The sequence below is a fragment of the Cheilinus undulatus genome, linkage group 14 (assembly GCF_018320785.1).
Source record: "Cheilinus undulatus linkage group 14, ASM1832078v1, whole genome shotgun sequence".
NCBI classification, from domain to species: domain Eukaryota; kingdom Metazoa; phylum Chordata; class Actinopteri; order Labriformes; family Labridae; genus Cheilinus; species Cheilinus undulatus.
The window spans coordinates 26,600,854-26,625,620 of NC_054878.1; the positions used below are offsets into that span (position 1 = coordinate 26,600,854).

General features: G+C 42.7%; 1 protein-coding gene and 1 long non-coding RNA gene across 2 annotated transcripts in view; one reads left to right on the forward strand and one right to left on the reverse strand.

Annotated features, from left to right (window-relative positions):
* LOC121521971 overlaps positions 1–8,471 on the reverse strand; it is a 33,258-nt gene extending 24,787 nt beyond the window's left edge. The window contains exon 1 of the long non-coding RNA XR_005992905.1: positions 8,390–8,471. This is a non-coding gene — a long non-coding RNA (uncharacterized LOC121521971). The remainder of the gene's footprint in view (positions 1–8,389) is intronic.
* The window catches only part of LOC121521969 (prospero homeobox protein 1-like), a 36,880-nt gene that overhangs the window by 7,076 nt on the left and 5,037 nt on the right, over positions 1–24,767 (forward strand). Inside the window, exons 3-4 of the mRNA XM_041806201.1 lie at positions 2,098–2,205; positions 8,142–8,336. Coding sequence (XP_041662135.1) covers positions 2,098–2,205; positions 8,142–8,336 — 303 coding nt within the window. The remainder of the gene's footprint in view (positions 1–2,097; positions 2,206–8,141; positions 8,337–24,767) is intronic.

The window sequence follows — 24,767 nt, forward strand, 5'->3', positions numbered from 1 at the left end:
CCACTGTTAAAGAATTTTTTTATATTTCTGTTGCCTCCAAGTCTCAGAAGCAAGTGGCAAACATTTTGCAAGGTGTGTTCAAGTTCACAACCTCTATGCAGAGCTACAGAGCAGATGGCTGCTATCAATTTCCCCCATTTGTTCTCAGGCCGACTCCAAATATTCTTGTCCTTACACCTGGAATTAGGAAGTGGTGCAGCTATTTTCCTCTCATGACTTTGGGCTTTGGGGAAGTGTTGTGAGAATGATGATGTCTTGTCAGATGTGGCAGGCGAACAGTGGGCCAGCTGGTATGAGTGCACCATCATGACAAAATAATAGCCCTGCACGTCACCCCTAAGCCCAATCACAATTACATTTGCAAGCTGTGAGTGAATTGGAGATGAAAATGCCTCATCAGGAGATATGAAGCCTCTTAACTGTCGTCTGAAGGGAGGTGATATTGTGCTTATGGCAGGAGAGGTAAAAACCGGGACGTCTTTGTTTCTAAAATAATTTTTAGTTTCAATGAATCCTAATTGAGATAGCAAAAACAAATTTAAGTGTTAGTGCACATCTTTCAAATAAATTCCACCTTGCCTCACTGAAAAAGAGGTCTCTTTTCTGTCCCTTTCTGTCTGAGGATCCATTGTATCCCCTCCACTTGGAGCAGATGGTGTGGTGTGGAGAGTGAAGTGCTGCTCTTTTGGCCAGGCCTGACAGAGTAACACCAGTCTGCCAGGGTTTCCCCCACAAGACCCTCGCTGCGTATACAACCAACTCTCTCTCTCTCCCTGAATCAGACAAAGTAGACAGGGTCTTTAAGGAGCCAGCTCAGTGTGGTTCAGCATTTGCTGGCTTTGCTGTGTAACCCTGAGGCCAAGGGCAATCCAATCTAGCAGCTGATGCCTTCTTTGCGCTCTATAGTTACAGCTACATCTGGACACTTGACTGATTTTAATGATCACAGCCATCTCTGTGGATCATAAATAATGTCAAGCAATGTATTTTGTCCGCTCAAGTGTAAACAGTCTTCATGAAAACTTGGGCTTGTATCTTCTGTGTAATTTAAAGCCCTGTCTTGCGTGTGCATGATGGAAACCCTTGTTGAAACAGCCTGAGGTTTTAGCATGCAGCCCGCCCCTCATCCCTGTTCCCCTTTTCAATGTCTTATCCTCCAGATTGATATTATCAGATGCATTATACGGCCGTTAATTCACCATGGAAATGGCTTGGGCCGTTCGGTGGCGCAGATGTGTTTCAGTCCCCCCCCCATTGCTGGCTGTGTCCAAAGCCTCAGAGCCCCTCTTCTCCTCCTTCTTTTTGCTCCTCCAAGGGTTTGGCAGCAGCAAAGAGGCTGGGGGGCAGGGGTGGAGCAGAGGGAGGAGGAGGGGGATGTAATTGAAGGTTGGAACCACACTATCCCTCAAGGTGCCCCCACCAGCCTATCTCCTTCCTCTCTGCTGTTCAATCTAAGGGATCCATTAGGAAGACAAGGCCTCTGACATGTATTTTTGAATATGGCCTGTGTTGGTGTGAGGAGGATTTTCATGTTGCTCGGGCCAGTGTTTGGTACCATCTCCTGGACCTTGTTTTGTCACTGATATGAAGCCAACTTCAGACAGTCATATTCAGGCTTGGCATGTGTTGTCGCCAAGCCATTAGGCCTTCTTGCCCGTCACTGGCGTTAACTGCTGTCTTTGTCTGTGATATGCAAATGTCTCCTTTTTTCTTCCTCCTTTTTTTCGGGTGGAGGTTAGTACAGGGTGTAGGCAAAGGCGTTTGCTTACTTTGACTGTGAAATGAGCCTCCTTATGTAAAAGCATCGGCTGTCGTTCTGGCCAGCGTTTTATTTAGCGTGACGCTCTCACACCTGATATGGATGATGGTAATTGCAAACAAATGGTTTTGCCTTGGTGCACTGTCTTCACCCCCCTTCACTGAGCATTGCAGCATTCATGCCTGAAAGGAAATTTGGTTACACATTGTCCAAATGTCTTGCCAAACATCACTTCCAACTATTAGTAGATCACATCTTGTATTGTATTTCTTGATCTACCTTATGTTGATTTTCTTCCAAACACAGTGGTTAAATTCCTTAATGGCAGCAATTTTCAGATTCAAGAGGGTCTCTCCCCTAATCACTTGAAGAAGGCCAAGCTCATGTTTTTCTACACCCGCTACCCAAGCTCGAATATGCTCAAGATGTACTTTTCTGATGTCAAGGTAAGTCCAAGCACAATATTCCTTTAAAGTTTTTACTTTATAACCTTTTTCACCATTTCCCCTTTCAGATTTAACCAAAAAATACTTGAACAACAGTTCAATCAGGAATACTCTCATCATACATTTAACCATTTTACAGCAAAACAGATGTACAGTTTTACATAGCGGAGAAGGCTCTGCTCAAAGATGCTTCTTAGGTTAGTCAAGCAGCATGCTTTGACTTTCCAGGGAGTGCATGGCTAGAAACCCCCATATGGATAGATACATTTATGACAATGCATACTGAGTACAATAAACTTAGTTCAAAAGCAATTAATCCACAGTAGCATGAATCTGAATGAGGGTGCAACAAGCTTTCTACTATAAAGGAGGAGGCTGGGGTGGAGGAGGTTAAGCTTTGCCAGCAGCAGAGTGGTGCATCAGCATTAATGCAAGCAGGGATTAATCATATAAAATATACTTCTGTGTTGAGAGAAAGAGGTGTGCTTGACTGTGGAAGCTGGGAGGTGATAATTAGGATCAGCTGGCCATCAGCTGATCACAGCTGGGCGTATGAATCTCATGTCCTGCATGAGCTAACGCTAGGCTTCATTTGTACTGATTCAAAATTATATCCAACAAGACTAGAGATGTACAGATGTATCAGCTTGTCATTGGTATCAGCTAATATTGGCTCTTTTGAGGAACATGAGCCAGCGGCAAACAGCGAAGGCATCAACAGATAGTCACAAATGTGTCCGTTGTGTCATATTAGTTTCATTCTGGTGCACCTAAAGGCTGGCTTGTATGAGATATTTGTTATTGGGCAGAAGATGTGACTTGGAAAAATTCTGATCTGTTTATGGGGTCAAAGATGAGAGAAAATGTTGACATAGTGGAAGTGTAGGACCAGAAGAAGTAACAAAAAAATCCAATATTTCAAACACTGATGTCGGCCCTGATTTTTACAGTTGCTGTATCTCTAAATAAGACCCTTAGAATTCAACTGGTTTCAAGTAGATTATGATAGGACAGTAACAACCAGCAACAGTGTGGTGCCAGCAGAGGGTATTCTGGAGGCTAGGCTGGCAAAGTGTCAGTACACTGTGTTTTCCACCAATATTAAGTCAATTGTTCATCCCAAAAATATCAAAGGTTTGATTGATAATGTCCTATAATCAACCCAAAGTGGAAAGACAGAAAGAGTACCTCTAGCTGTAACTTCTAGAAAAGGTGTAACAATAGGATGGGTAGGAATCTATTGCCAGCATTCTCTGTCATGTCTTTTGCTGCATTTCTGACTTGTCCACCTTTACACATACCTGCTTCAGAAGGGGAAGTTTATTTTTTGTGATGTGGAAGCTTCAGTTGCCGCAAACAGTGTAGCCCTGTCCGTCTCGAAACAGGGCCCTTTCCCTTACTAAGTTATGGTTTTTATGCAAAAGATGAAAGAAGAGGAAGTTGAATGGGTTTACATGAGGGAGCTGGAGAGCCTATGAGTATTCTAAAGATAAAGAGCAGGATGAGTAATAGAGGGGTGGAGAGGGCAGCGAGGAGGATGGGGCCTAGAGACGGAGGAGTGGTTATCTGAGCAGGTGTAGGGAGGACAGTTCGAAAAGGGAGGGAAGAGGAAGAGAATGACTGTGGAAAATGGCGAGGATGAGCGTTAGACCCATGAGGAATTTAATGAAGGAAGTTTGGTGAACAAAGCCTGGCGTGTATGCCACACAAAAACACAATAGCCGTTGTAGTGTGCCCAACCGAGTTTGTTTGTGGTGATGTTTTTTTGTGTGTGCCCCGCTCGGACCATACGGAGGGGTAAACACTGTGACATATCCAGGCCATCTTATTCAAATCAGGAGATAAAGGTTCCTTTTTTTCTACAGCTGCCCTCTCTTGGATGCTTTTGCCAGAAACCATGTCTGTGGGTCACGTTTTTTTATCTGACACAGGCTTGGACAGGTTGAAGAGGGTATAGTTTGGCACCTGTAAATGTAGAGTTAAAAAATAAATATATCTTCAATAAAAAGCCTCCTACTTTCACTTTTCAAGCCTTGAAACAAACCATAACAATAATTTCCATTTAAGATTACAACCACTTTGTTTCACTGACTAATCATTACTAAGTAGGTGGCCTCCTCATGAATAGCCTCATCAGATACTTAAACAAGGTCAAGATAGTTAAGGGGATTATGAGTCACATTGGTTTGTTTTTGTTTTCAGAGGAAGACAATGGGCTCCGGCTTTAAGTTACTAGACATGTATGGGAATGAGACGGACTATCTAATGAGATTCAGCGAGCGAGGCTTCTTAGCAAGCGGCTGTCCTGGGTCTTAAGTCTTGAAGGCTAATCAGGTCTCTGCTAATCAGGTCTTGACTGTCAAGGACCTAATGAACGTGGGAAGTGGGTTGTCCTTACAACCAGGGGACGCTGCCGCTGTTGTTCCCATCGATTAAGCTCCTTTTAAGACTATTGTGACTTTTTTTGTTACTTTTGGTGTTTCTGAAATGTTTTGACTGATGTTTTCATAATACCATTGTTGATGCTGCTAATGATCGCCTATCATCCCACTTTCTTTAAGACGCCTCATTAGTGGGGCAGATATTGCTCTAATGAGGGGCGAATATTTATGATAGATTAAAGAAAAGATTTTTAAAATATTCAGTCAATTAAAAAAGTCAGCTAAAGCTCTTTACAAGTCAGTTCCAAGTCATTTGGAAGTATCTGTTTCAGTGGAGGTTTTTTCAGTTAAACACAAGGTGAGCACACCTTTCATCCCTTGTGGCTCTTTTAGTATTTGGACCAGTCATGTGCTATGGTGTATCAGAGGTCAGGAGGGTTTCCCCTTTTCTATATGTCATTCCTTCTCCTTTCTTTTTTTTCGCTGATGGTGGTGGTGGTGGTGGCATGGTATGTGTGCCCTCGGCGGGGCCGGGGGAGAAAGAAAAGCCAGCCGCTGGATTTGAGTCGCCGCAGTAACAAAAGCCCGCTTTCCAGGGCCCGCTTTTTGTGTGCAGTCAGCCAATAGGCAGCCGGAGATTATCTCCCACAATTCACCCCTGCGAAAACAGGAAACGTTGGAAAGCCCTGATGACTGTGAAGGGGCTTACGAGTGAGAGCGAGAGAGAGAGAGAGGGAGGGAGATAGAGAGAAAGAGAGTGAGGCCCGAACAGGCTTCTCTGTCTTTCTGCTCTCCTCTCGGGTTGTTCTGGATGTAGCTTAGCACTGTGAGGTCACCTGTGTGCTTTCTGCTTCATTGTTGACCACTGTGTCAGAGAGAGAGCTGGCCAGGGACACACTTTTCATCCAAATGAAGTAAAATGTGCGCATATGATACTAAAAAATGGCAGATATGTGAGTACAGAAGTTTTCAAATGGCGGTCATAGTGCTTGAATACTTTGGGCAGGCGACTAATATAGTTTTGGCCAAGGATACTTGAGTGTTTTCCTATTCTGGACTTAAGTATGTGCCTGAGCAGGAGCAGAACATATGTGTGGTGTACCACTTTCTATCTTATGCTGTTAGCACTAAGCGCTGACCTTTCACAGGCTCTTGAGTGTGAGTGTGAGAAACACGCTCTTGCTGTCGCTCTCTCATCTCCCTCTCAGGCTGGCGCTCATACACACACACACGGCCTAATACACACTAATATGTCCAACACACACACATGGACACACATTTTCCTCCCTGCATCTCATGTCTGTGCTGGCTGACCCCTGCCAGTTCTGATTAAGGAGCTGCAGTGATGTGCTCCTTTGAACCCGTTCCCTCCTTTACGCTGAACACACTCGTCCTTAGCCACTATCAGGGTCCCCCTGCCCCCCCCCCAACCCACCCCACCAGCAACCTAATGAACCAAGACTGCCGGAAACAGCAGGGGGATGTGCCAAAATTGAATCCTTCACTGTGCAGATGCAATATAATTTTTACCTGCTTATACAGTCAATATGAAGTCTTTTGTCTGCTGTGATTGAGCTGCACTTCCGTTTACTTGCACAGGAACTAATACATCTTCTCCTGAGCTGCCGGTATAATAAAGTAATCCTTATCCAAAGTGACAAATCTATCCGTCACTCAGCTGCAGTGACACCAAAGGTCTCCTGCATGAGCGATGGTAACTCTTTCACTGCCTTTAATCTAAGAGTGCGGAGCTCAATCTTGCACACTCTCAGAAGGCCTGCATACATCAACACCAACGTCTCAGTGTCTTAGATTCACAGCCTATGAGGCTTTTTCTGATCTTACACAGGAAAACAGTCTAAACGACAATGACAACTTGACTGAAAAGGTGTTTTTGTGCTCTGTCACTCTCCTACTGTCTGCTTCATTGTTTGTGTTTAAGAATAGCCCCGTGCTGCCGCTGTATTTGTAAGTGTCAGTAGTTTGTTTGTTTGACACTCCTATGTCACGACCCCAGCTTGCTGACTGCTCACGTTCCAAACCCTTTTCGCCCCCCACCACCACCACCAGCGAAACACCATTGTCCGACAGCACTGACCTGCACCCGTCCTCCTCTCCTCCCTCTCTCCCTCCCTCCCTCATTTCCCCATTTATGCTCACCCTGCACTTTACGACAGCCACCACACCACCCCTCCTCCTTCCAAAAAAAAAAAAAAACCTGCCAAACAATGTCAAGCGGACTTATTCTTTTCCCACTTCACCATTATGTCATCCACAGATCATTCCAGAAAGACACGGCCATCTCCTTAGTGTATCACCCGCCTCTCTGTCCTCTTGATTCACCAACTTTTGTACCCGTATCTCCTCTTTCCCTCGCTCCCCTTTCTTCATATGCTTCCTGCGTGTTTTTTTTTGACTACCATCCCAGATCGCGAAGAGTGCGTGTGCATGTTTGTGCGTGTCTGTGTGTGTTATCGAACAATAGCCAGAGCCTAATCTCCATGTCAAAACCGCTCTGCCTCCCCAGCGAGCAGTCTGCTCAGCGTTTAGTAGCGTTTTGTCCCCCCATTCTTCCAGCGCCACAAAAAGAGCAGAGGGGAGGGAGTGACGGCCTCCCTGTATGTGTGAACGGAGGGTGTGGGTGATGGTTGGGGTATCAAGCATTTCACAGGCTAGAATTTATTAGATGTTATATCTGGAGTCACTGAAAACAGTGTTGTTTTAGTGTTTTTAAAGGTTCGATTAAGACTTTCAGCCTGGGTTTAAGGGTTCCCCGGCTAGGCTAGTCCTTATCTAGTCTTCTGGATGTTTAGACAGTGTGTTTTCTCTGCTGAAACCAGGCGGAAAAAGAGCCGGGGACCCAGCCGAGCCTCTTAATAGGTTTACCTCCTCCTATTGAATCCAGCCGAGCAGCACAGATCAGATAGCCACAGTCTTCTGTTATCTCTCTTTCTCTGTCTTCCCTTTTTTCTCTGTTTTTCTTCTCCTTTCTTTCAGCTTGGGAGGTGTAAGGGGAGAGGGGAGGAGAATCAGGGTGTAATTGGTGAACGGGGTTAAGTACATGTTTGAGCCCCCTGCGGGCCGGGGCGCTTCAGATGATGACTTAATCGTTTTTCTGGTCAATTATGTGTTTGCGGTCTCGCACTATCCCCCCTCCCTCCTTTCCACCTCTCTCTCTTTTTCTACTCTCGGGGTTATGACAGGGGGGAGGTCTGCTCCCAGTGGGGAAGATGAACCACACAGCCACACACATGCACCCCCCCTTCACTCCTTGCTCCCTGTCTTACTTAATGTCTCTATTATCTTCCCTCTCTCTACGACTTGTGATCTTTCTTGCTCTCGCCTTTTTTTCCCTCCCTCTAAAGCCTTTTAAGTTCTCCTCACGTCCCGGCTCCCTGATGTGAAACTAAGCGCCCTCATCCTTACACTCACACTTAAATCCAATGGCTTAATCAGGTTTAGGCAATGTTTTTCCTTTACACTCATTTGATTCGAGATGTCTTTGGGTCTTAGTTGATATCTAACCAGACACCCACATGTCCTCTTTTGTTCCAGTTTAACCGCTGCATAACTTCCCAGCTGATCAAGTGGTTCAGCAACTTCCGGGAGTTCTACTACATCCAGATGGAGAAGTTCGCCCGCCAGTCAATCAACGACGGAGTCACCGGCTGTGAGGAGTTGAGCGTCAGCCGTGATTGCGAGCTTTTCCGAGCCCTCAACATGCACTACAACAAGGCCAACGACTTTGAGGTAAACACAGACACGTGGAGAACACAGTCGCATAGTAAAACGTTGAACTTTACCTGATAGCATCGTGATGAAGATGGTCTGTGATGACCCCAATGCTGGGTTCAGGTGTCTCAGAAATCCTGCTGATCTCTGCACACAGAATGAGAAAGTGCATCTTCATTGTCACGTGAAAATCATCTCTAAGTTAGTCTAATTCATAGTTTTGTGACAAAATACTGTCGAGAAAAATCTTGGAATTTGCAACCATAACAGAATAATTTTTAGGTATTCAACAGATATATATCGGCACCTAAATTACTGCAAATATTTTTTATAGTTTCATTATTCCACTAATAAAATATTAACCCACAAATCCACCAATAACTTTGTTGGTTCACTTCCTCACAAGACTACAAATTCCAAAACAGTAGGTGGCATATGGCTTATGTGGCGCACCATGAAACACAGAGAAGAAGAAGCAACAATTGCACAGCTGCAGCAACAAAAAACTAAACATGGAGTCACTGGTGTAGCCGTTTTTGGTGTTTCAAAGGAGGATAACATGACTGGGTTTCAAACATGCTCCACAAAAATATCAAAGGGAGGCAAGAAGTCTTTCAATTTTAACACAAGTCATATGAAAGTCATTACCAAAATGCCACAAATATCAAGGAAAAGTATCTGCTAGCAATTGCACCAGGCCGAAGGCAGAAAGTTTGCCTGACTGACAAAAAGCAAATCTATTTATCAGTCTCACACTTTCCCGATCCACCCCTGCTTCTTCATATCCCTTCCTGCTTTGTTTGATGTGGTTTCACACATTCAGTCTGATCAACAACATCACTGTCAGCATACACAATACCATTATTTTGTCGTCAGGGTGCACTTTACATTTTTTACCTATTTCTATTGAACTCTTATGAAAAAAACACCAGCTCTTTCTGGCCAAACTTTTGCACTTAAAAATGACACAGCTGTCCACCAAATATTTCCACTCACTGAGCATGACGGTGTGTTGTCATGGACTCTTGCATATGTTTTATCTGTAGTTCTTTCATTTTCTTTTGAGGAGTACAGTCAACTTTTAATAGGGAAACAAGTCTGGTTCAACATGACAGCTGATTCTTGTTTAGTTGTTTGAAATGTCAGATTTGACTGTTTGTCAAGACTTTAAATTAAATTCATGGCAAGAGTAAAAAAAGAAAACAGAAAGCTGGAAAGTCTGATCTATTGATTGTTTTCTGATGTAAACTCCAGTGGTGTCAGTTAAAATTGGTTTTAAGTGTCTTCACTTACCACATATTAACCCATCTCACCCTCTGATTTGCATAAATAACATCTTTTGAAAATCAACATTGAAGAATCCAGTGATACTCAGCACATGGCTTTTGAGCCTCATGTGGCTCTTTTGTGATGATTTGTGGCTCTTTTATGTAGTAATTTGAAATGTGATTCCCCCAGAAAACCTCAAAAAGAGGAAACTTTGACCTCTGAAATTACCAATTGCAAATCACATTGATCCAACAGTTAGCTTTATTATTGTCTGTTTATTTCCATTGTCCTTATTTTGCCACTTTTATCCTGTTTTTTTGGGGGCAATATTAGCCTGCTTTTTGCAAATCTTTCTTTTCGGCATTTGTTGCCACTTTTCGCCCATTTAAGTTGCCTTTTGACATTAAATGCCACTTTTTTCCAATTTTTGCCACTTTTTGTCCATGTAAGTAACCTTTCACTATTTTTTTGCTATGTTTTTGCTGTTTTTTGACCATTTTTGCCATCTGTAACTTATTTTTTTGTCACTTCTCAGCCATTTTTTCCATGTTTTCTTCCTGTTTTTGCCATTTTAGGCGTATTTTGCCCCTTTCCCCCCATTTTTGGCACCTTTAACTTATTTTTATTGCCACTTAAACCCCTTTTTGCCACTTTCCATCACTTAGATTGTGGCTCCTGCAAAGGTATTTTTTTTAACAGTTTGGCTCTTTGGTTGAGCAGGGTTGAGTAACTGATCCAATCGTTAATTTCGGGAGAAGGAAATTATCGATTATTCGTTATTGGTATTTTAGATGCACTTACACCTTGTTTTAATTAGGGCTGTAAAACAATTCGAAGTTTTGGGTAAATCTGAGATTATTACATGAACTTAACCATGGAAAAAAGAGCTTGTTATGGACTTAGAATTTAAAAAAGGAACTATAAAAAGGTAAATGCTGCAGATCAATGCTGCACAATTAATGTAACCTCATTCACAACTGTAATTTCAGGCTGTGCAGTTATAAGATTGTATTAAAGGCTGCAACTTTTATTTTTTGGAAAGTTATTTTTGAATGCTCACTGTAAAAATGTAAGCCTTTGCATTTTTATGCTACCTGTATGATTTGAGATGAGATATATAGTATTTAAAACAGTCATTTTTCTGTATTTTAACTAGGCAAGTAGACTCAAAATAACATTTGCTATATCATAATCACAAATCCCAACTTCTTGTATAATCACACATTATCAGCACATTGTTCAGCACCAGTGCAGATTCTTGTCCACTGAGCTGTCTATGACTTTTTAAAAGAGAAATGAGACATTAAGGAGCAGTGGTGGACTTCTTTTGACATTACTGAGGCTGCAGGGAGATGCTGTAGTGGCTTAAACAAAGTGTGCAGAAAGAGACAATGAAGTATGTGATAAATCTCACTAATTAATGACCTTAAATTATCAGGATTAATGCTGACGGCTGTAGTTTTAATTAATTGCTCTCACAGGGTCCTGCCGTGAAAAGATGTGAGGAACTCTCAAACAAAGAGGAAGAAAAGTCATTGACACTTTGTTCATCTTCTTCCTCACTGTACATTTCCCCTCAGTGGATTTCAGTGTCACATGTGCGTGTGGGGTCATTTTTGAAAAACAACCTCTACTTCCCCGTCCTCATTTACCTTATCGTCTGTGGTGAGATGTTTATGTGTGTGTCTTCCAGAGTATTGTTATCATAAATTCTCGGCAGGCCAACTTCACCTTTAATATGTTTCTTTTTATACACTTCTCTTTTTGCCTCCGCCTGTGTGTGAAAGCCTTCAGGATGGCCGGCACTCTCTCAGTGTCAGCTGACAATAGACCTTTAAAAGGCTTGTGTTAAGAAGGACCTGGACTGAGCTGGGCTAATGTGTGTTTGTTAGAAAGATGGAGCCTACGTGTGAGAGTGTTTTGTTGTTGCTGCATTTCCCAGTGTCCTGTTCACCTCGAAGGGTACAGCCGTCCCTTGGACCGGCCTGGCATGCTGGCAAAGCACTTCTCCAGTGTGAGTGTGTGTATGTGTGTGTGTCACTTTGAGGGGGGAAAAATCTCACTGTTATCAAGGTTAAGCGTCCTACTGTTTTAGTGAGAGGAAGGGGAGAGAAAGAGGGGGAGAGGGGGAAGAGGGAGATGGATAGATAGGGGATAGAGGGTGAGAGCTCGGAGACAAAAGAGAGAGCGATGAAGGGAGGGAGGGGAGGGAAGGAGAAAGGGAATCAGGGGGAATGGAAAAGGGAGAAAGAAGGGTAGAGGGAGAGAGGAGGAAAGAGAGATGACGTGCAGGAGAGAAGTGCCCTTGCGAGCAGTGGGAGTTTTGCAGCGCTCACATTTAAAGTGCTTCTCTCTTTCTCTCTGTTTATCTCTCTCTGTCCGTTATTTGTCCACCGGGGCTCCTCTGGGTGCACCCAAACACACACTCACACGCACATACACGCACTTCGCCACATCCATCTTCAGCCCTCTTAAGGGAGGCTTTGAAAGACTCTGGCAGGCAGAAGCACTCGCGTATATGAGGTCTCAATAAGCCCAAAGTCCATCAGAGGAGAGCACAAAGAAAAATGACACATCTTCCATTAAGCCGCTCATGACTGGAGCAGGACGGAGGGTTTTAGTGCACGTGGATTTATTTCAATCAAGAACATAAGGGGGCTTGATATAGGCAAAGAAAAGTTAAAATTTTAACAAAACATAGTGAAGAAAATTAATAAAGGTTAAGAAATGTTTCAGTGCTCGTTCTTATCATTTATCATTTTTCCTGGCAAATTTTACTTTCTATAAAAGCTTGGTTCATGAAATTATCCTCTGCCTAAAGAAAATAATCTGGCACTCAATGGTAAAAGTTGGACCTTTTTGAGCAAGTTTAAAAATCACGGCTTATAACCTTGTTTTTGTCAGTACTGAGTTTAAAGATGGATTCAAGAACACATTTAAAGCCTAAAATTTCCACCAAAATTTCAGATATAAACACAAGTTAAGCCACATCTACTTGCTCTGCCTTACCACATCACTCTGGATAATTACAAAAATACTCACACATTCAAAAGCCTTAAGAGATGGTCCTTTGTGTATTTGCAAGTCAAGGTTCTGCCTCAGTTTTGTAGTCATGTATTTTAGTTGCATAGAAGAAACTTGAAATTAGGTAAAATTAAAAATTGTAAGTACAGAAAAATGATTTCACTGTTATACTGGAAGAGCAGACTACTTTTTATAGATAATGCACTGTGAGACTTGAACATCTGAGCAAAGCAATGTTAAAGAAAGCTCAATATTAGGTAAGGTCAGGGATGCATGATATTATCGGCATGTGTAAGATAAGTCTGCAGGGTTATAGGCAGGTCCAACTGGCGTACGTCAGTCTTTTACTTTGTTCAAGCTGGTTCTTTAAACTTTTAAGTGTGTTTTAAGGACTGACGTTTCTGGTCTAAACCAGGGACACGCGATAGTGGATTTTTGCTGACATGCTATTTACAGTTCACTTTTGGACAATACTGATATCGGCACTGTTATATAGCAACTTAAAACTCCTAGTCTTTCAAACACATGTTAAAGTTTGAGGATAAGAAAAGAAACAAACTTTAGTCCATAGAAAAATTCAGAAGTTCAAGAGGACAAACAAAGAAAAAGATGAGCTGATGAAGGTCTATTGGTCCAGCCAAAACACCAAAAACTTATTTGTATACACGGCCAATATGTACGGCTGATATATCGGTTGTAAATGTCTGCAGAAATGTTTGTATCTGCTGATACCAATATTCAGCCTTTTCAGCAAGTATCTGTGGATACTGATATCATGCTGATATTGTGCATCCCTAGCCTGAGCTGCATTAATATATCAGTATTAATATCAGTGTCAGGTAAAATTAATTTGTAAATCTCAGCATGTCGAATGTCAGTAAACATCCGATCACTCTGTGAGATTGTATATTTAGCAAAGATCTGAGTCCTAACAGTTAGTAAATCCTAAATATGTAACTTTAGCTCTTAAGACCTTACAAGTACATATGAGGACATTGCATTTTGGCTTCCCTAAAACACAGGAATGATTTCTGCTATTAGCATTTTTGAGATAGTTGTCTGGAATATCCATTGAAGTTTAGTTTTATTTTACTTGGAAGTTTTCAAGTATTGTCAAGGAAATCTAGGAGATATGGTTTTAAATCTGAAGAGTTTCATTGAAATTTTGGGGAAAATTTGATATGACTTTTTAAAATTCTTATAGGAATTCAGGAAAGTTGTTTGGAGATTTGTCTGGAAATTGTCAGGCCTTTTCAGGGAAATTTGGGTTCTTTAAAATTTTCAGAGAAATTACAGAGAAGTAGTTTGGATGTTTCATTAAATTTTGGGGGGAATGTTTTAAAGTTTTTAGAAACTGCAAAGAAGTTTTTTTAGTTTCTTAATTTTTAATTTTGGTATCAAAATGCCAGCAGATTTGTGCTATTGAGAGACTGCAGGAGTTTGCCTGCTTATTTTAGCTTTTGGCCATAAAAAACAAGATAATACTCAATATTTGGCACAGACAGCTCCTTTTTGTTGGTGTGGTATCACATTTAGTATGAATATTTGATTTTTTTTATAAGATCGATATCAAACTTTAAAAATCTGGTGTTGTGGGAACTGAAAAGGAAACTGTGAAAGGGTTTTATTGCAGCAGTTAGACCAACTATTTTTAAAGACTTAAAGTTTGTGTTACATTGTATTTCACTTTAGGAGAGGAAATAAATCCAATGATTCTTCGACAAGTTTGTGTGACTCATTCAGCCGGTCAAAGAAAACCACAGTAAACAGAACCACCTTTAGGAAAAGAAATCTGAAATAAAACACTGCACGCAGCACCCACTGAAAAGGCTGTTTGCGCCCAAACACACGCATCATGCCATCTTTAGCCCCCTTGTGTCTTTTCTTTGAGTCACATCTCAGACAAACCCATCATTCTTCTCCTGGCTGCAGCAGGAAGCTGCTGTTCAAACAGGCTTAAGGGGAACAGCCTATTTGCATACATAAATGTGAAAATTTGCAAGAAGACAGACAGAGAGGAAAAGAGTGCGGGAGGCCAGGTGAATAAGTCTTCTGTTGGCCGAGGAGGAGGTGCAGCGATGGTGGAGGTGGAGGAGCGATGTAGGGCGAGAAGGGAGGGGAGGTGTTTTGCATATTAAGGTTTTTTTTTTTGCTGGGCAGGTGTCTGAAAGATACAGGAGCTGATTAGAGTTTAGCACAAGGAAAATTTGCCCAGCCATGCAAATTCTAACCCCCCTGACAAACCAACCGCCTTGGTGAGCACGAAGACTCTGCGTGTAAGTGTTTGTGTGTGTGAGTGGGTGTTATTTGTGTGTGTATGACAGCGTGGGTTGTGTGTTTTTTGATGTTTGTGTGGGACTGGTGTGTTTGTGTGTGTTACGTATGTGCACGGACACATTTGTTGTGTCTTTCTGTCTTGTGTGCGTGTGAGTCATAGAGGTAGAAAGATGGAAATGTACTGGATGTGTATCAGGATGCCCCCAAGGCCCTTTTCTGTGGATCTCTCCCCTTTCTCCTCCACCTCCTCCTCCTCCTTCTCTTCCTCCCCTACCTGCCTGCACCACCACTTGAAACAGGAGCCTACGCAGATTCAGCACACACTCACACTCACACACACACCAAGTTTTCCCTTTGCCAGATTCTGCATCATCAAAGTTTCATCCACCTTGGTGGCGTCTTTGGAATGAATATGTCCTCTGTTTCAGCCATCACACACACTCATTTCCACACACGTCTGTGGCCTTTCTTGTTTGATGCTAATCTGCTCTGTCACTGTGCTGGCCTAATACGCTCCCCATCTCCCTCCCAGCTCCTCTTTTGTCGCGATTGTTTCCCTTTTTTCCCTTTCATATCCCTCCTCCCTCGCGTCGTTCTCTCTTCCTTCTGTTGCCTCTTTCCTTTCATTCTTTCATCCTCCTCTTTTGCATGTCTTCCGTTATCCCCCCCTTTCCTCCTCCTCCTCCTCCTCTCCCTCGCTTTTTCCCCCCATTAGGAAGTTTTAATGGCATAATTGTCACATTCCTTCTGGCACAATGAACACCAGCGGTAATTAAAGAGCTTGCCGTTAATTACCTAGACCCCGGCTCTCTACTTTCCTCTTTTCTCAGCCCCCCTCCTGATCCCCCTCTTTCTTCTTCTCTTTCTTCTCCGCTTCTCATTCACTCCGTCCATCGCCCATCAAAGTACTCCGAAAACACACACACGCCGGCCTCCCAAAGCCTTGACTTTGAGCGAGCAGCGCTTTCATGTGAGGACTCAAGTGAAAACTCTCGCTCGGTGTCCTTTTCTTTTTACGCCGGAGCGTGTCTTTGAACCTCCAATGACAACACACATCATCTTTCATAAGACAGGAATGTGTTTGACCTCCTAATGGGCAGGGGTGGAAAGTAACTAATTACATTTGTGCAAGTTACTGTAACTGAGCTGCTTTTTGCAGTACTTGTACTTTGAGCAGTAATTTTACTTTCACCTAAGTATACTTTGGGGGAAGTATTGAACTTCACTATATTCTAAAAACATTAATTAGTGAGTATAGCAATAAAAACTAAAGAATGATCCTGTATTACCAGAAGTGGAAAGTAACTAATGACATCTACTAGTAACAGTAATAGCTTCTATGCAGATGATGCCATGCAGAAAGCACCCCTTGGGGGGCAGGTAGTGAGTTCTGCATAGAGAAACACCACTATATAAGCCATGTTTAGAGCTGTTTATGACCGTGCCAATCTTTCATATTGCAAAATATAAAATAAATTTTAAAGCTACTTTGTGTCCCTGGAAAGCAGTGAAATATTCAAGCAAATTTATTTAAGTTAGCAAAACTCACAGAAAAATGGCAGAAGGCATGAATTAAATATGCAGTTTAAAGCCTGGACGAGTGATGTCACACTAAGCTCTATTTCCACGAAGCGGTCCAGTTTGGCTGGGTTCTGTTTTCCCATGGTTTAGGCGCCATCCACGCGGAGATAAGTTTAGGGATATCCGCAAAAGTTTATCGACCACCCATTGTGTCTCCATGAATATAATAAAGCACATCTTTGAAGTTGAAGTTTGATTGTATAACCCCTCAAGTATAAACGGTACCTAATCACTACTTTAAGTAAACTCTAAATGTATTACTTAGAGTAGTTTTATAGACCAGTAATTTTACTTTAGCAAAATGTAACCAAAGCAACACCGCTTTTAGTTGAGTAAAATACTCTTGAACTCCCTCCACTGCTAATGGGTTAGAAAAAAAGGGGGAGAGAGAGGCATTTTATGATGGCTCTGGGAAACTCTCAGATTTCCATAAGACAGACGAGGCCAAGTTTCCTCTGTCAGTGACCACTCCTCCCACAGAGGACACACTCACACACACACACACACACACACACACCTGGGCATTTAAAAGAGGAAGTCCCTATGATCTCCATGTGAGAGGGCGGTGCCAGGTGAGAAGCGTTCATTCGCACATACACATTCAAGTATCGTGTGTCCTCCCTTATCAGCTGCTCTTTCTCCTATTAGAAAGACATCTCACTCCTTTTGTCCCTCTTCCTCTTTTGTCCGTCTATCCGTCTGTCATCCCTCTTTTTGAATCGATAACGCCCTTTTCCAAAGAAGCCCTGTGTGTGTTTTTTTTATCCAGAGTGACCAAATAATGAAACAAAACTTGCTTAAAGCCTGACACACACTCCTAGATAATCATGCTAATTTTTTGCCTGATTCCCCACTTCGACCAAAGTCAGCAAACGCTTTATTATTGATGGTACTAAAGGATATCTTGGCAGGTCACCCTGTCTTAAGAATGACTGTTCCCTTTTGGAAGTTGATTGCAGCTGCTCTGACTCATGTTCAATATTTATAATCAGAAATCCTGCATGACCAGGACATGGAACATAATAAATGTCTTCAGAAATGTAAGAGCTAGCCTAATGACAACTAAATTAATCAGGGCAATAGCCAATGAAGTAGCAAGCTGACCAAAGGAGAAAGCACAACAAACCCAGCCATGGCAATGATAATAAAGAATGAAGTAAGATGGACCAACTTGCTGATTTGAGGCAACAACATGAGTGTTTACATATGTCCTGGAAAATATACCACAGTAAGATTTACAAGTGGGGAAACTGAACCAAAATTGCAACCACAGTGGATAAAGCAGGTGACGAACAGCTAGCCACATTAGCTTGTTTAAAGTCAGGTCTAACTTGCAAGATTTGAAGTTTTGAGAATGAATCTGTTAGTGTGTGGTCTGCTGTTTTGTTCATCTCAATGCGCACCACATCATGAGTCTGAAGAAACAGGTTATGATTAAAAATCTTTTAGTGTGTGCCGGGCTTCAGTTTGACTTTCACCCTCCTAGTCCCTCTCCTCTTTTTTCCTCGCTTTCTCTCCACTTTTCCTCACACTGTCTCCATCTCCCTCCTTCCTGCTGTCTTTCCAACTCTCCATCTATTACCAGAGCCACAGAGAGCCGCGAGCAGATGCTGTCTGTCCAACCGCCATGCCCCATAGCATTGTGTGCTTCACCTCTCCTTCCCCCCCTTTGCTCCCTCGTTCCTCCTCTTCACGTCCCTCTCAGGGGCTCCATTTGTTCTCCACCCAGAGAGACTAATGTCTGTTTTCTCCTCCTCCTCCTCCATCCCCTGATTTTCCCCCCTTCTCTATCTTGCACATCTTCATTTTCTTTTTTTTTTTTTTTTTTTTTGTTTTAGTTCAGGAGGGCACCGTGTGTGTGGGGCGAGTCTTTGACCGGGGTTCGACCCTGGGGGAATTTGAGGTGAAAAGGGCAAAGCTGTTTGACTTGATGCACAATCAAAGGAGCAGATTTGAAAACATTTGTAAACATACTTAAGTATTTGAAAAAAAAAAACACACTTGCACACAGGTGTGATGTTCTCAGAAAAAAGGCTCTAGGGTTTCCTTTGAAGAGCGATTGAAGACAAAAAGACGCAGAAGATAGAAGACGAGGGATGAAAGGGGGGGTATAGATTTAGGTTCAGAGCTGCCAAAAATACAACCGATACAGCAATTTGCCAGTGGGTTTATTTCAGCAACACACACCGCCCCTAAACTGTTCTCTCCCCCTCATTCCTTGTTCTCCAGCTCTTCTATTAGGAAAGGACTTTCATACACCAAACTATCATGCATGCATGTAACAAGAGTACAAATTTTGGGTGACGTCCTATTTATTTGATCTCTTATATGTCTGTGTTTGCACAGTAATGATAACCTGCAGGAGAGATGCTGACTTAACCTTGTGTGCGGATATTTATCACCTTTGACGAATTTAAACAATAGATTTAAAAGATGGTCACAAAACAGATTGATACTTACTAGTTTGCCAAAAAAATCAAGTTTCTTTTTTGGTGTAAGACTACTAGTATGCCAACATATTCACTGGCCATTGTCTCACTGGTCATTTCTTCTTCCCTATTAAAAATCTCTGTCTTGATACTTGCCAGATATATCAGATGGAAGAAGTGCTATAGATGTGCTCTAGGCTTAAAGATAAATACTTAGACTATTGCTCAAGGGTGTTAACTAACCTTCTTAGTCCACCACTGAAAATAGCTGTAGCTCTTTAGCGATATATTCTCCCCATACCCCTTGTGGTCTGAGAGTCCTTTTGGTGTTGTGGGAAAGTGGGATTGTGAACGCTTCCTTAAAGACCGGCTCAGGCTACATAAATCCAGCCAGATTTAGACCCGAATGCAACATCAAAGCTCATCTACAAAACCCAGGCCTCGAATTGGAACGTCAGGAACAACAAATGATCTTAAAGTACAACATAATTAACGACGTCCAAGAAGCCCCAAGGCCATGATTCAATAAGACTAGTGTGTCAGAATTTTTCTTACATCGTCGTCTAGTTTGACACCCTGACCTGACGTCAACGACGTGAATCCTGACGACCTACAGGAGAGCATTTGCTCCTTATCTTTGCATCATCATGTACAAGAATCCCCTTTTCTCCCTTCAGAGAACTAATGTGTAAATTAGTCAGCCTGTGAACTCGCGCTCAGTCACGGAGACAGTGGAGACATCAGCATACGGTGAGCAGTCTGGATTACTCTTGGAGTGTGGCCAGGCTGTCGGCCAAGACAGGACAAGATTTTGGTTTTGATTTTAGTCTGGCATGGTGCCATCGTGAACGACCAAAAAATCGTGTAGTCTGAGCCGGCCTTAAGAGTCTTTTGGCTTGGCTGTACCCCTTTTCTCCTTTCTTGACACGAAAAGCCAAAATGCTTCCATACGCCAGATGTTTAAGGTACTGGAGCCCCCACAAGCTCTATAAACGAAATCAATCAGGCCTTCCTTGCCAGTTCTAACATCCACCATTCTTGTGCTGTTAGATCAAGCTTGCAAGTGGAGTGCAAAGGATGAAGGGTGTGCAAGGCCAGGTGGTAACTATAGTTCTTGCTTCCCTTCGTACTGGTCAACTAAAAAAATACAGTGTTTGCCCTGAAGACCTATCCTTTGAAACCATCACACGTCAAAGACAACAGTGAGATGCTTCTGTCACCACAATAACATGAAATTAATAATACTATTACATAGCAGACACAAGACATAAACATTAGTAACTGTTATAAGCTCATTCAACATCATTTGGTTGATGGTTGACATTTGCAGGACTTCTGTTTATGTTGCTCTGATACTGAAACAGGTGCCAATGGTGTTTGATTTATTTCTTTCATTGTAATATGACAACCCATACTTGTATTTAATCTGCACATCTTTCAAGAATCTGTCCTGGATATACTTAAGAGAAAAGATCTTATTAGAATTTTTCTCCAACCAATGATGCCCATACAGCAGCGTAATTCTGTGTAAAAGCAAAGTGAACAAATGCAAAACAACATAAAAGATGCTCAGACAACACTTAAGCCTTTTTGCCCACGCGATAACTACAATAAACAAGAGATTCTTATTAAAGGGCAATTCCAACTAATCTTCAGATGCAGCTCCAGACGTGTGCTGTACTTAGTGCCTTATTTCTGATTTGTCTTTGCTTTTTCATTCTCGTAGTCAGGGCGAGAAAAGAAGAGCAAGCGGGATCATCTGCCTCTTGCTGAATAGCCAAGGGCTATTGAGGGCCCCTGTTTGACATAGCCTGACAGGTCTTTTCTTCAACACCAAGTGTGTGCGTTTGTGTGTGTGAGAATAAGCCACCACTTTATTCTGCGCACTGATTAAATGACCGGAGCAGTGTGTGCGTGTAGAGCCTGGGGGCAGCTAGGGTGGTAAGGAATCACTAAAACATAAAGAACTACATGATCCCCTCTCTCCTTTTCTCACCTGCTCACACACACATAAACATCTCCTCTCACTACACTTGACTTCCCCCCTCCTCCTCCTCCCTTCTTCTCCCCTCTCCTCCCTCCTTCTGTCCCTGGTCACCTTGTGAGGGGCAGCCTGCTCTGTGGCACAGCTGCTGATTATGTCATTATTTCTGGACCATTTTGGTCTCCCTCTGTTTGTGTGTGTGAGAGAGACTAATGAAGCGTGGCAAAGGGACTCATGCCAAAATGACCAGGGCGTGCATCGATGCTGCAGATGTGTCATAGCAGTCCCCCCTTCACACAAACACACTTCCTATTTCCCCTTCTGATGCCAAACTTGGCCTCCTTCAATCCAATCTGCACTTTATTATTTTTCTTTATTCTGCTGCCATCTTTTCCTCTCCTTCCATCCATCCATCTTTCATTCTTCGCTGCAGCTCCTTGCTCCCCATCCTTTATTGTTCCCCCCGCCTTCCCGCACCCTCCTTCCCCTCCTACTCTTCTATTCTTCCTCTCCCTCCCTCCCTCTGTTCTCCTCCTCTCCAGATGTCCTGTTCCTATCTTCCAGACTCCCTTGCTCCTTTCTTTTCCTTCTGCCTCCTGCTCCCTCGGTCTCTCGGAGCTGGGGTGACTTCTTGACCTCCAGAGGCCCTGTTACAGCGCTTCATGACCCCCCTCCTTCATTTGGATCATTTTCTCAGCCTGTGTCCGCCATACAAGCTCAGACAATGAATTTCTTAGCCTCTAAATAAGGGCTTGAACTGTGTTATCTGGCCTAGTGCACTGGAGCGCTTAGGTTTTTGTCTGTTGTGAGCTTGATATAAAGATACATCCCCAATTTCTGTTGGGCGAGGGGATAGCAGGAGGACATGTCAAACTAGTCTTGATATGATATGAATTAGATTGTTTGCGTTTATGTGTATACATGGAGGAGTGGGGGCTTCAGACAGAAAAGGTGAAAGGAGGAGCGAGAAAGATGGGATAGAAGAGCGACTTCATCAGCGTCTTTGACCCTGTCCTGTCCTTGACTCCCTGGTCGAGGTGCACCTTGAGAAGAGCACATGTGACGCTAACGCTCTTGCTCACATACATACACATGCCAGACAGCAAGACAAGCACACAAACATGTACGTGGATACACAACAGCCCCTCAAGGCTCCATGTTCTCAAGGCTATCAGTGGAGTGAGGGAGGCTGGTGTTTGCTCAGCTTTGAGTCCTGTTTCCTGTCCCAGAAGTTGCTGAGGCAAGACGAGAAAAAAAAAAAACACCACAGATGAGGGATTTTATGGAAATCTAGAACAAGTGCAAGACAAAGAAGTTAAGAAAATGCAGAACTCTGGAAGGAAAGAATCCAGCAGAGGATCCACCGTGACTCATTTTCTCTGCTCATTGGCTGGACTCTTCATTTGTGGCATGGTCTTATCAGTGGGAGAAGAGGGGGGCTGGGGACAAGTGCAGCAAAGGGGTAGGAAGAAAAGGGGACATGGGTTGTGTTTGCCTAAAGTGACAGTGTAGTCCAAGGGCTTATCAAGGCCTTTGTAGATTATTGATCAGAGCAGATATGTGAGGCCCGCGTGAGAGTGTGTGTTCGAGGTTCAGGGAAGCTCTGGCTTGACTCACTGAAATGTCACAAGCAGGCACAAATCTTGTTTGTAACGTGTTTTTCCACTGTCAGCAGAAGTGAGGATTTTCTTGAGATACAGTAACAGCAAAGAAACAACGCATTGACTCTAGATGGTCCCAGCTGTAGCAATCAGTGCTTTGAACAAATCTAGGGATGCATGATATTATTGGCATGTTGGGTATTGACAGCTATAAGCTTTAAAAGTTAACTATCAGTACAGGAAAATATGAACATCTCTGCAAATATTTACAACCAATATATCAGGTGTAAATATCAGCCATAAGTTTATGGCTTGACCAATCATCCGAATTCCTAGGGATGTAATGATATCTAAATCTCACAGCATGGTAATACTTTGGTAACAAATCTGCAGTATTATATTTGTTTGCTGTATTAAAAAAATCAACCCAAACCAGCAAATGAAGACTTGGAAAAAAGTGTGGTCACATGCCAATACACCTTGTGATAGGTTGAGCCCTCGCGCTTTGTAGTGAAGTGAGATTGTGAACGCTTTCTGAAGAGTCTTTCGGCCTAGCCAGATTCTGCTCCCCGCATTTTTACAAGTGATTTCAGGGTGATGATTTGCCCAGTGGCTCCTGTGGTGTCTATATATTATTTGTCCATCATCTTTTTGTTTTTCTCATTCCTTGACACCAGGAAGCCAAAATGCTTCCACATGCCAGAGTTAAGAGTTGCTTGAGGGGCGCTGATTTGGCTGGGTGGGTGGAGCTGGCATCCAAGAGGCTGTGGTCCTCATTGCACTGGTTGCAGGATTGAGCACCTTTTCCCCAACTCTCTATTCATTTGTTTCCTGTCTTTGGTCGCTCAGCTCTCCCCATAAACTGATTCTCTCTTTCACTTGAGCATCCACCATTTGATCAAGCCAGTGAGTGGAGCACAAAAGATGATGGGTATTTATTTAAGGGCTGATGTTAACCATAGTTCTCACTTCCCTTCACTCCATTTGAACCCGTCCCATTTCCAGGCGCTAGTCATTATGTATTGATATTGATATTGACAAAAATGAATTGGTAAATACAAGCATATCAGTTAACAGCAAGAATCCAATATCGTGCATCCCTTCAAAAATCTATTAATCCCCTTCTAAGACAGCTAGAGACAGTTCCTGTAAGATTTTGGCATATCATAGGTGCAACAGTTTATACATATTAGGGAAGCCATACCCAGAATATTAACTTTTATGTAATTCTCATAAAACTTAAACTGTATAGATACCTTTTAGTGAATATTAATTGATTCTTTTACCATGTAGAGATATGTTTGAGAGCCATTCAACCATATCTTAAGTTCCGGGGTCCAGTGTGCTGACCAATAAGAAGGGAAAGAGGAAGGTGCTCTATTCATTTTCCATCAACCAAAAGGTCTTGCACAGATACTTTGGGTGCTGATCCCACAAGTGCATTGACACAGTTATCCCTATGTTCTCTTATCAGCAGTATTATTCAGAAGCTAAAAAAATGATCCGAAGAGCAGAAATCCATCAAAAAAAAAAAAAAAAAAGGATTCTTCTTTTAATTTGTGTTAAGAACACTTACCCCAGTTGCAACTTTTATTGCAGTATAGGCTTCAAAATATCACAACTTGCATTGCAGTCTTTTCTAGAAAGACAGTGATGCCAAGCTCTTCAGGGTGCAACAGCAAAAAACGATGGCGAAATCCTGAATGGACTGACAAACAAGTACAATGACCGAAAATGCATGGGAAGTGTTGGCATTCCCAGGCCGAGTTAGGGTTAGGAATTAACCTGGCCTGCAGCGGGGGCTTGTGTTGTGTCCCAACATTTCATCCTTCAAGGCTGCAGCTCACTCGTATACACACTGACTTACACACACAGCCTTATCTTCCAGGGTCTCGTCTTGTTTGGCCAGCGCTGTGCAAATAGAAGGTGCAATACATCTCCTGACAGTTCCCAAAAGCAAAGGGGGGAGAAACATGTTGGCCAAACAAACAGCCAACCCTGAGTCACCGAGAGAAAAGAGATTTCTCAGGCTTTAACCGAAACACATTCAAAGAAGACACACTTGTGGCCAGTGTGTGTAACAGTAGCCTTTATTTGAGGGCTTGGGCCTCTGGCTACCTTTTTAAACGTTTGTCTAAGCAGTCTTAAGACAGGGGGCCGCGGCTGGAGTGAATAGCTCCCAGCAAGCCATCCACAGACTCCTATTGTCCTCCGTCATATTTTATTATCTCATCAAAAAGCAGGAAATCCGATTCCCTCTCTCTGAAAAAGAGCTTATCCTTCT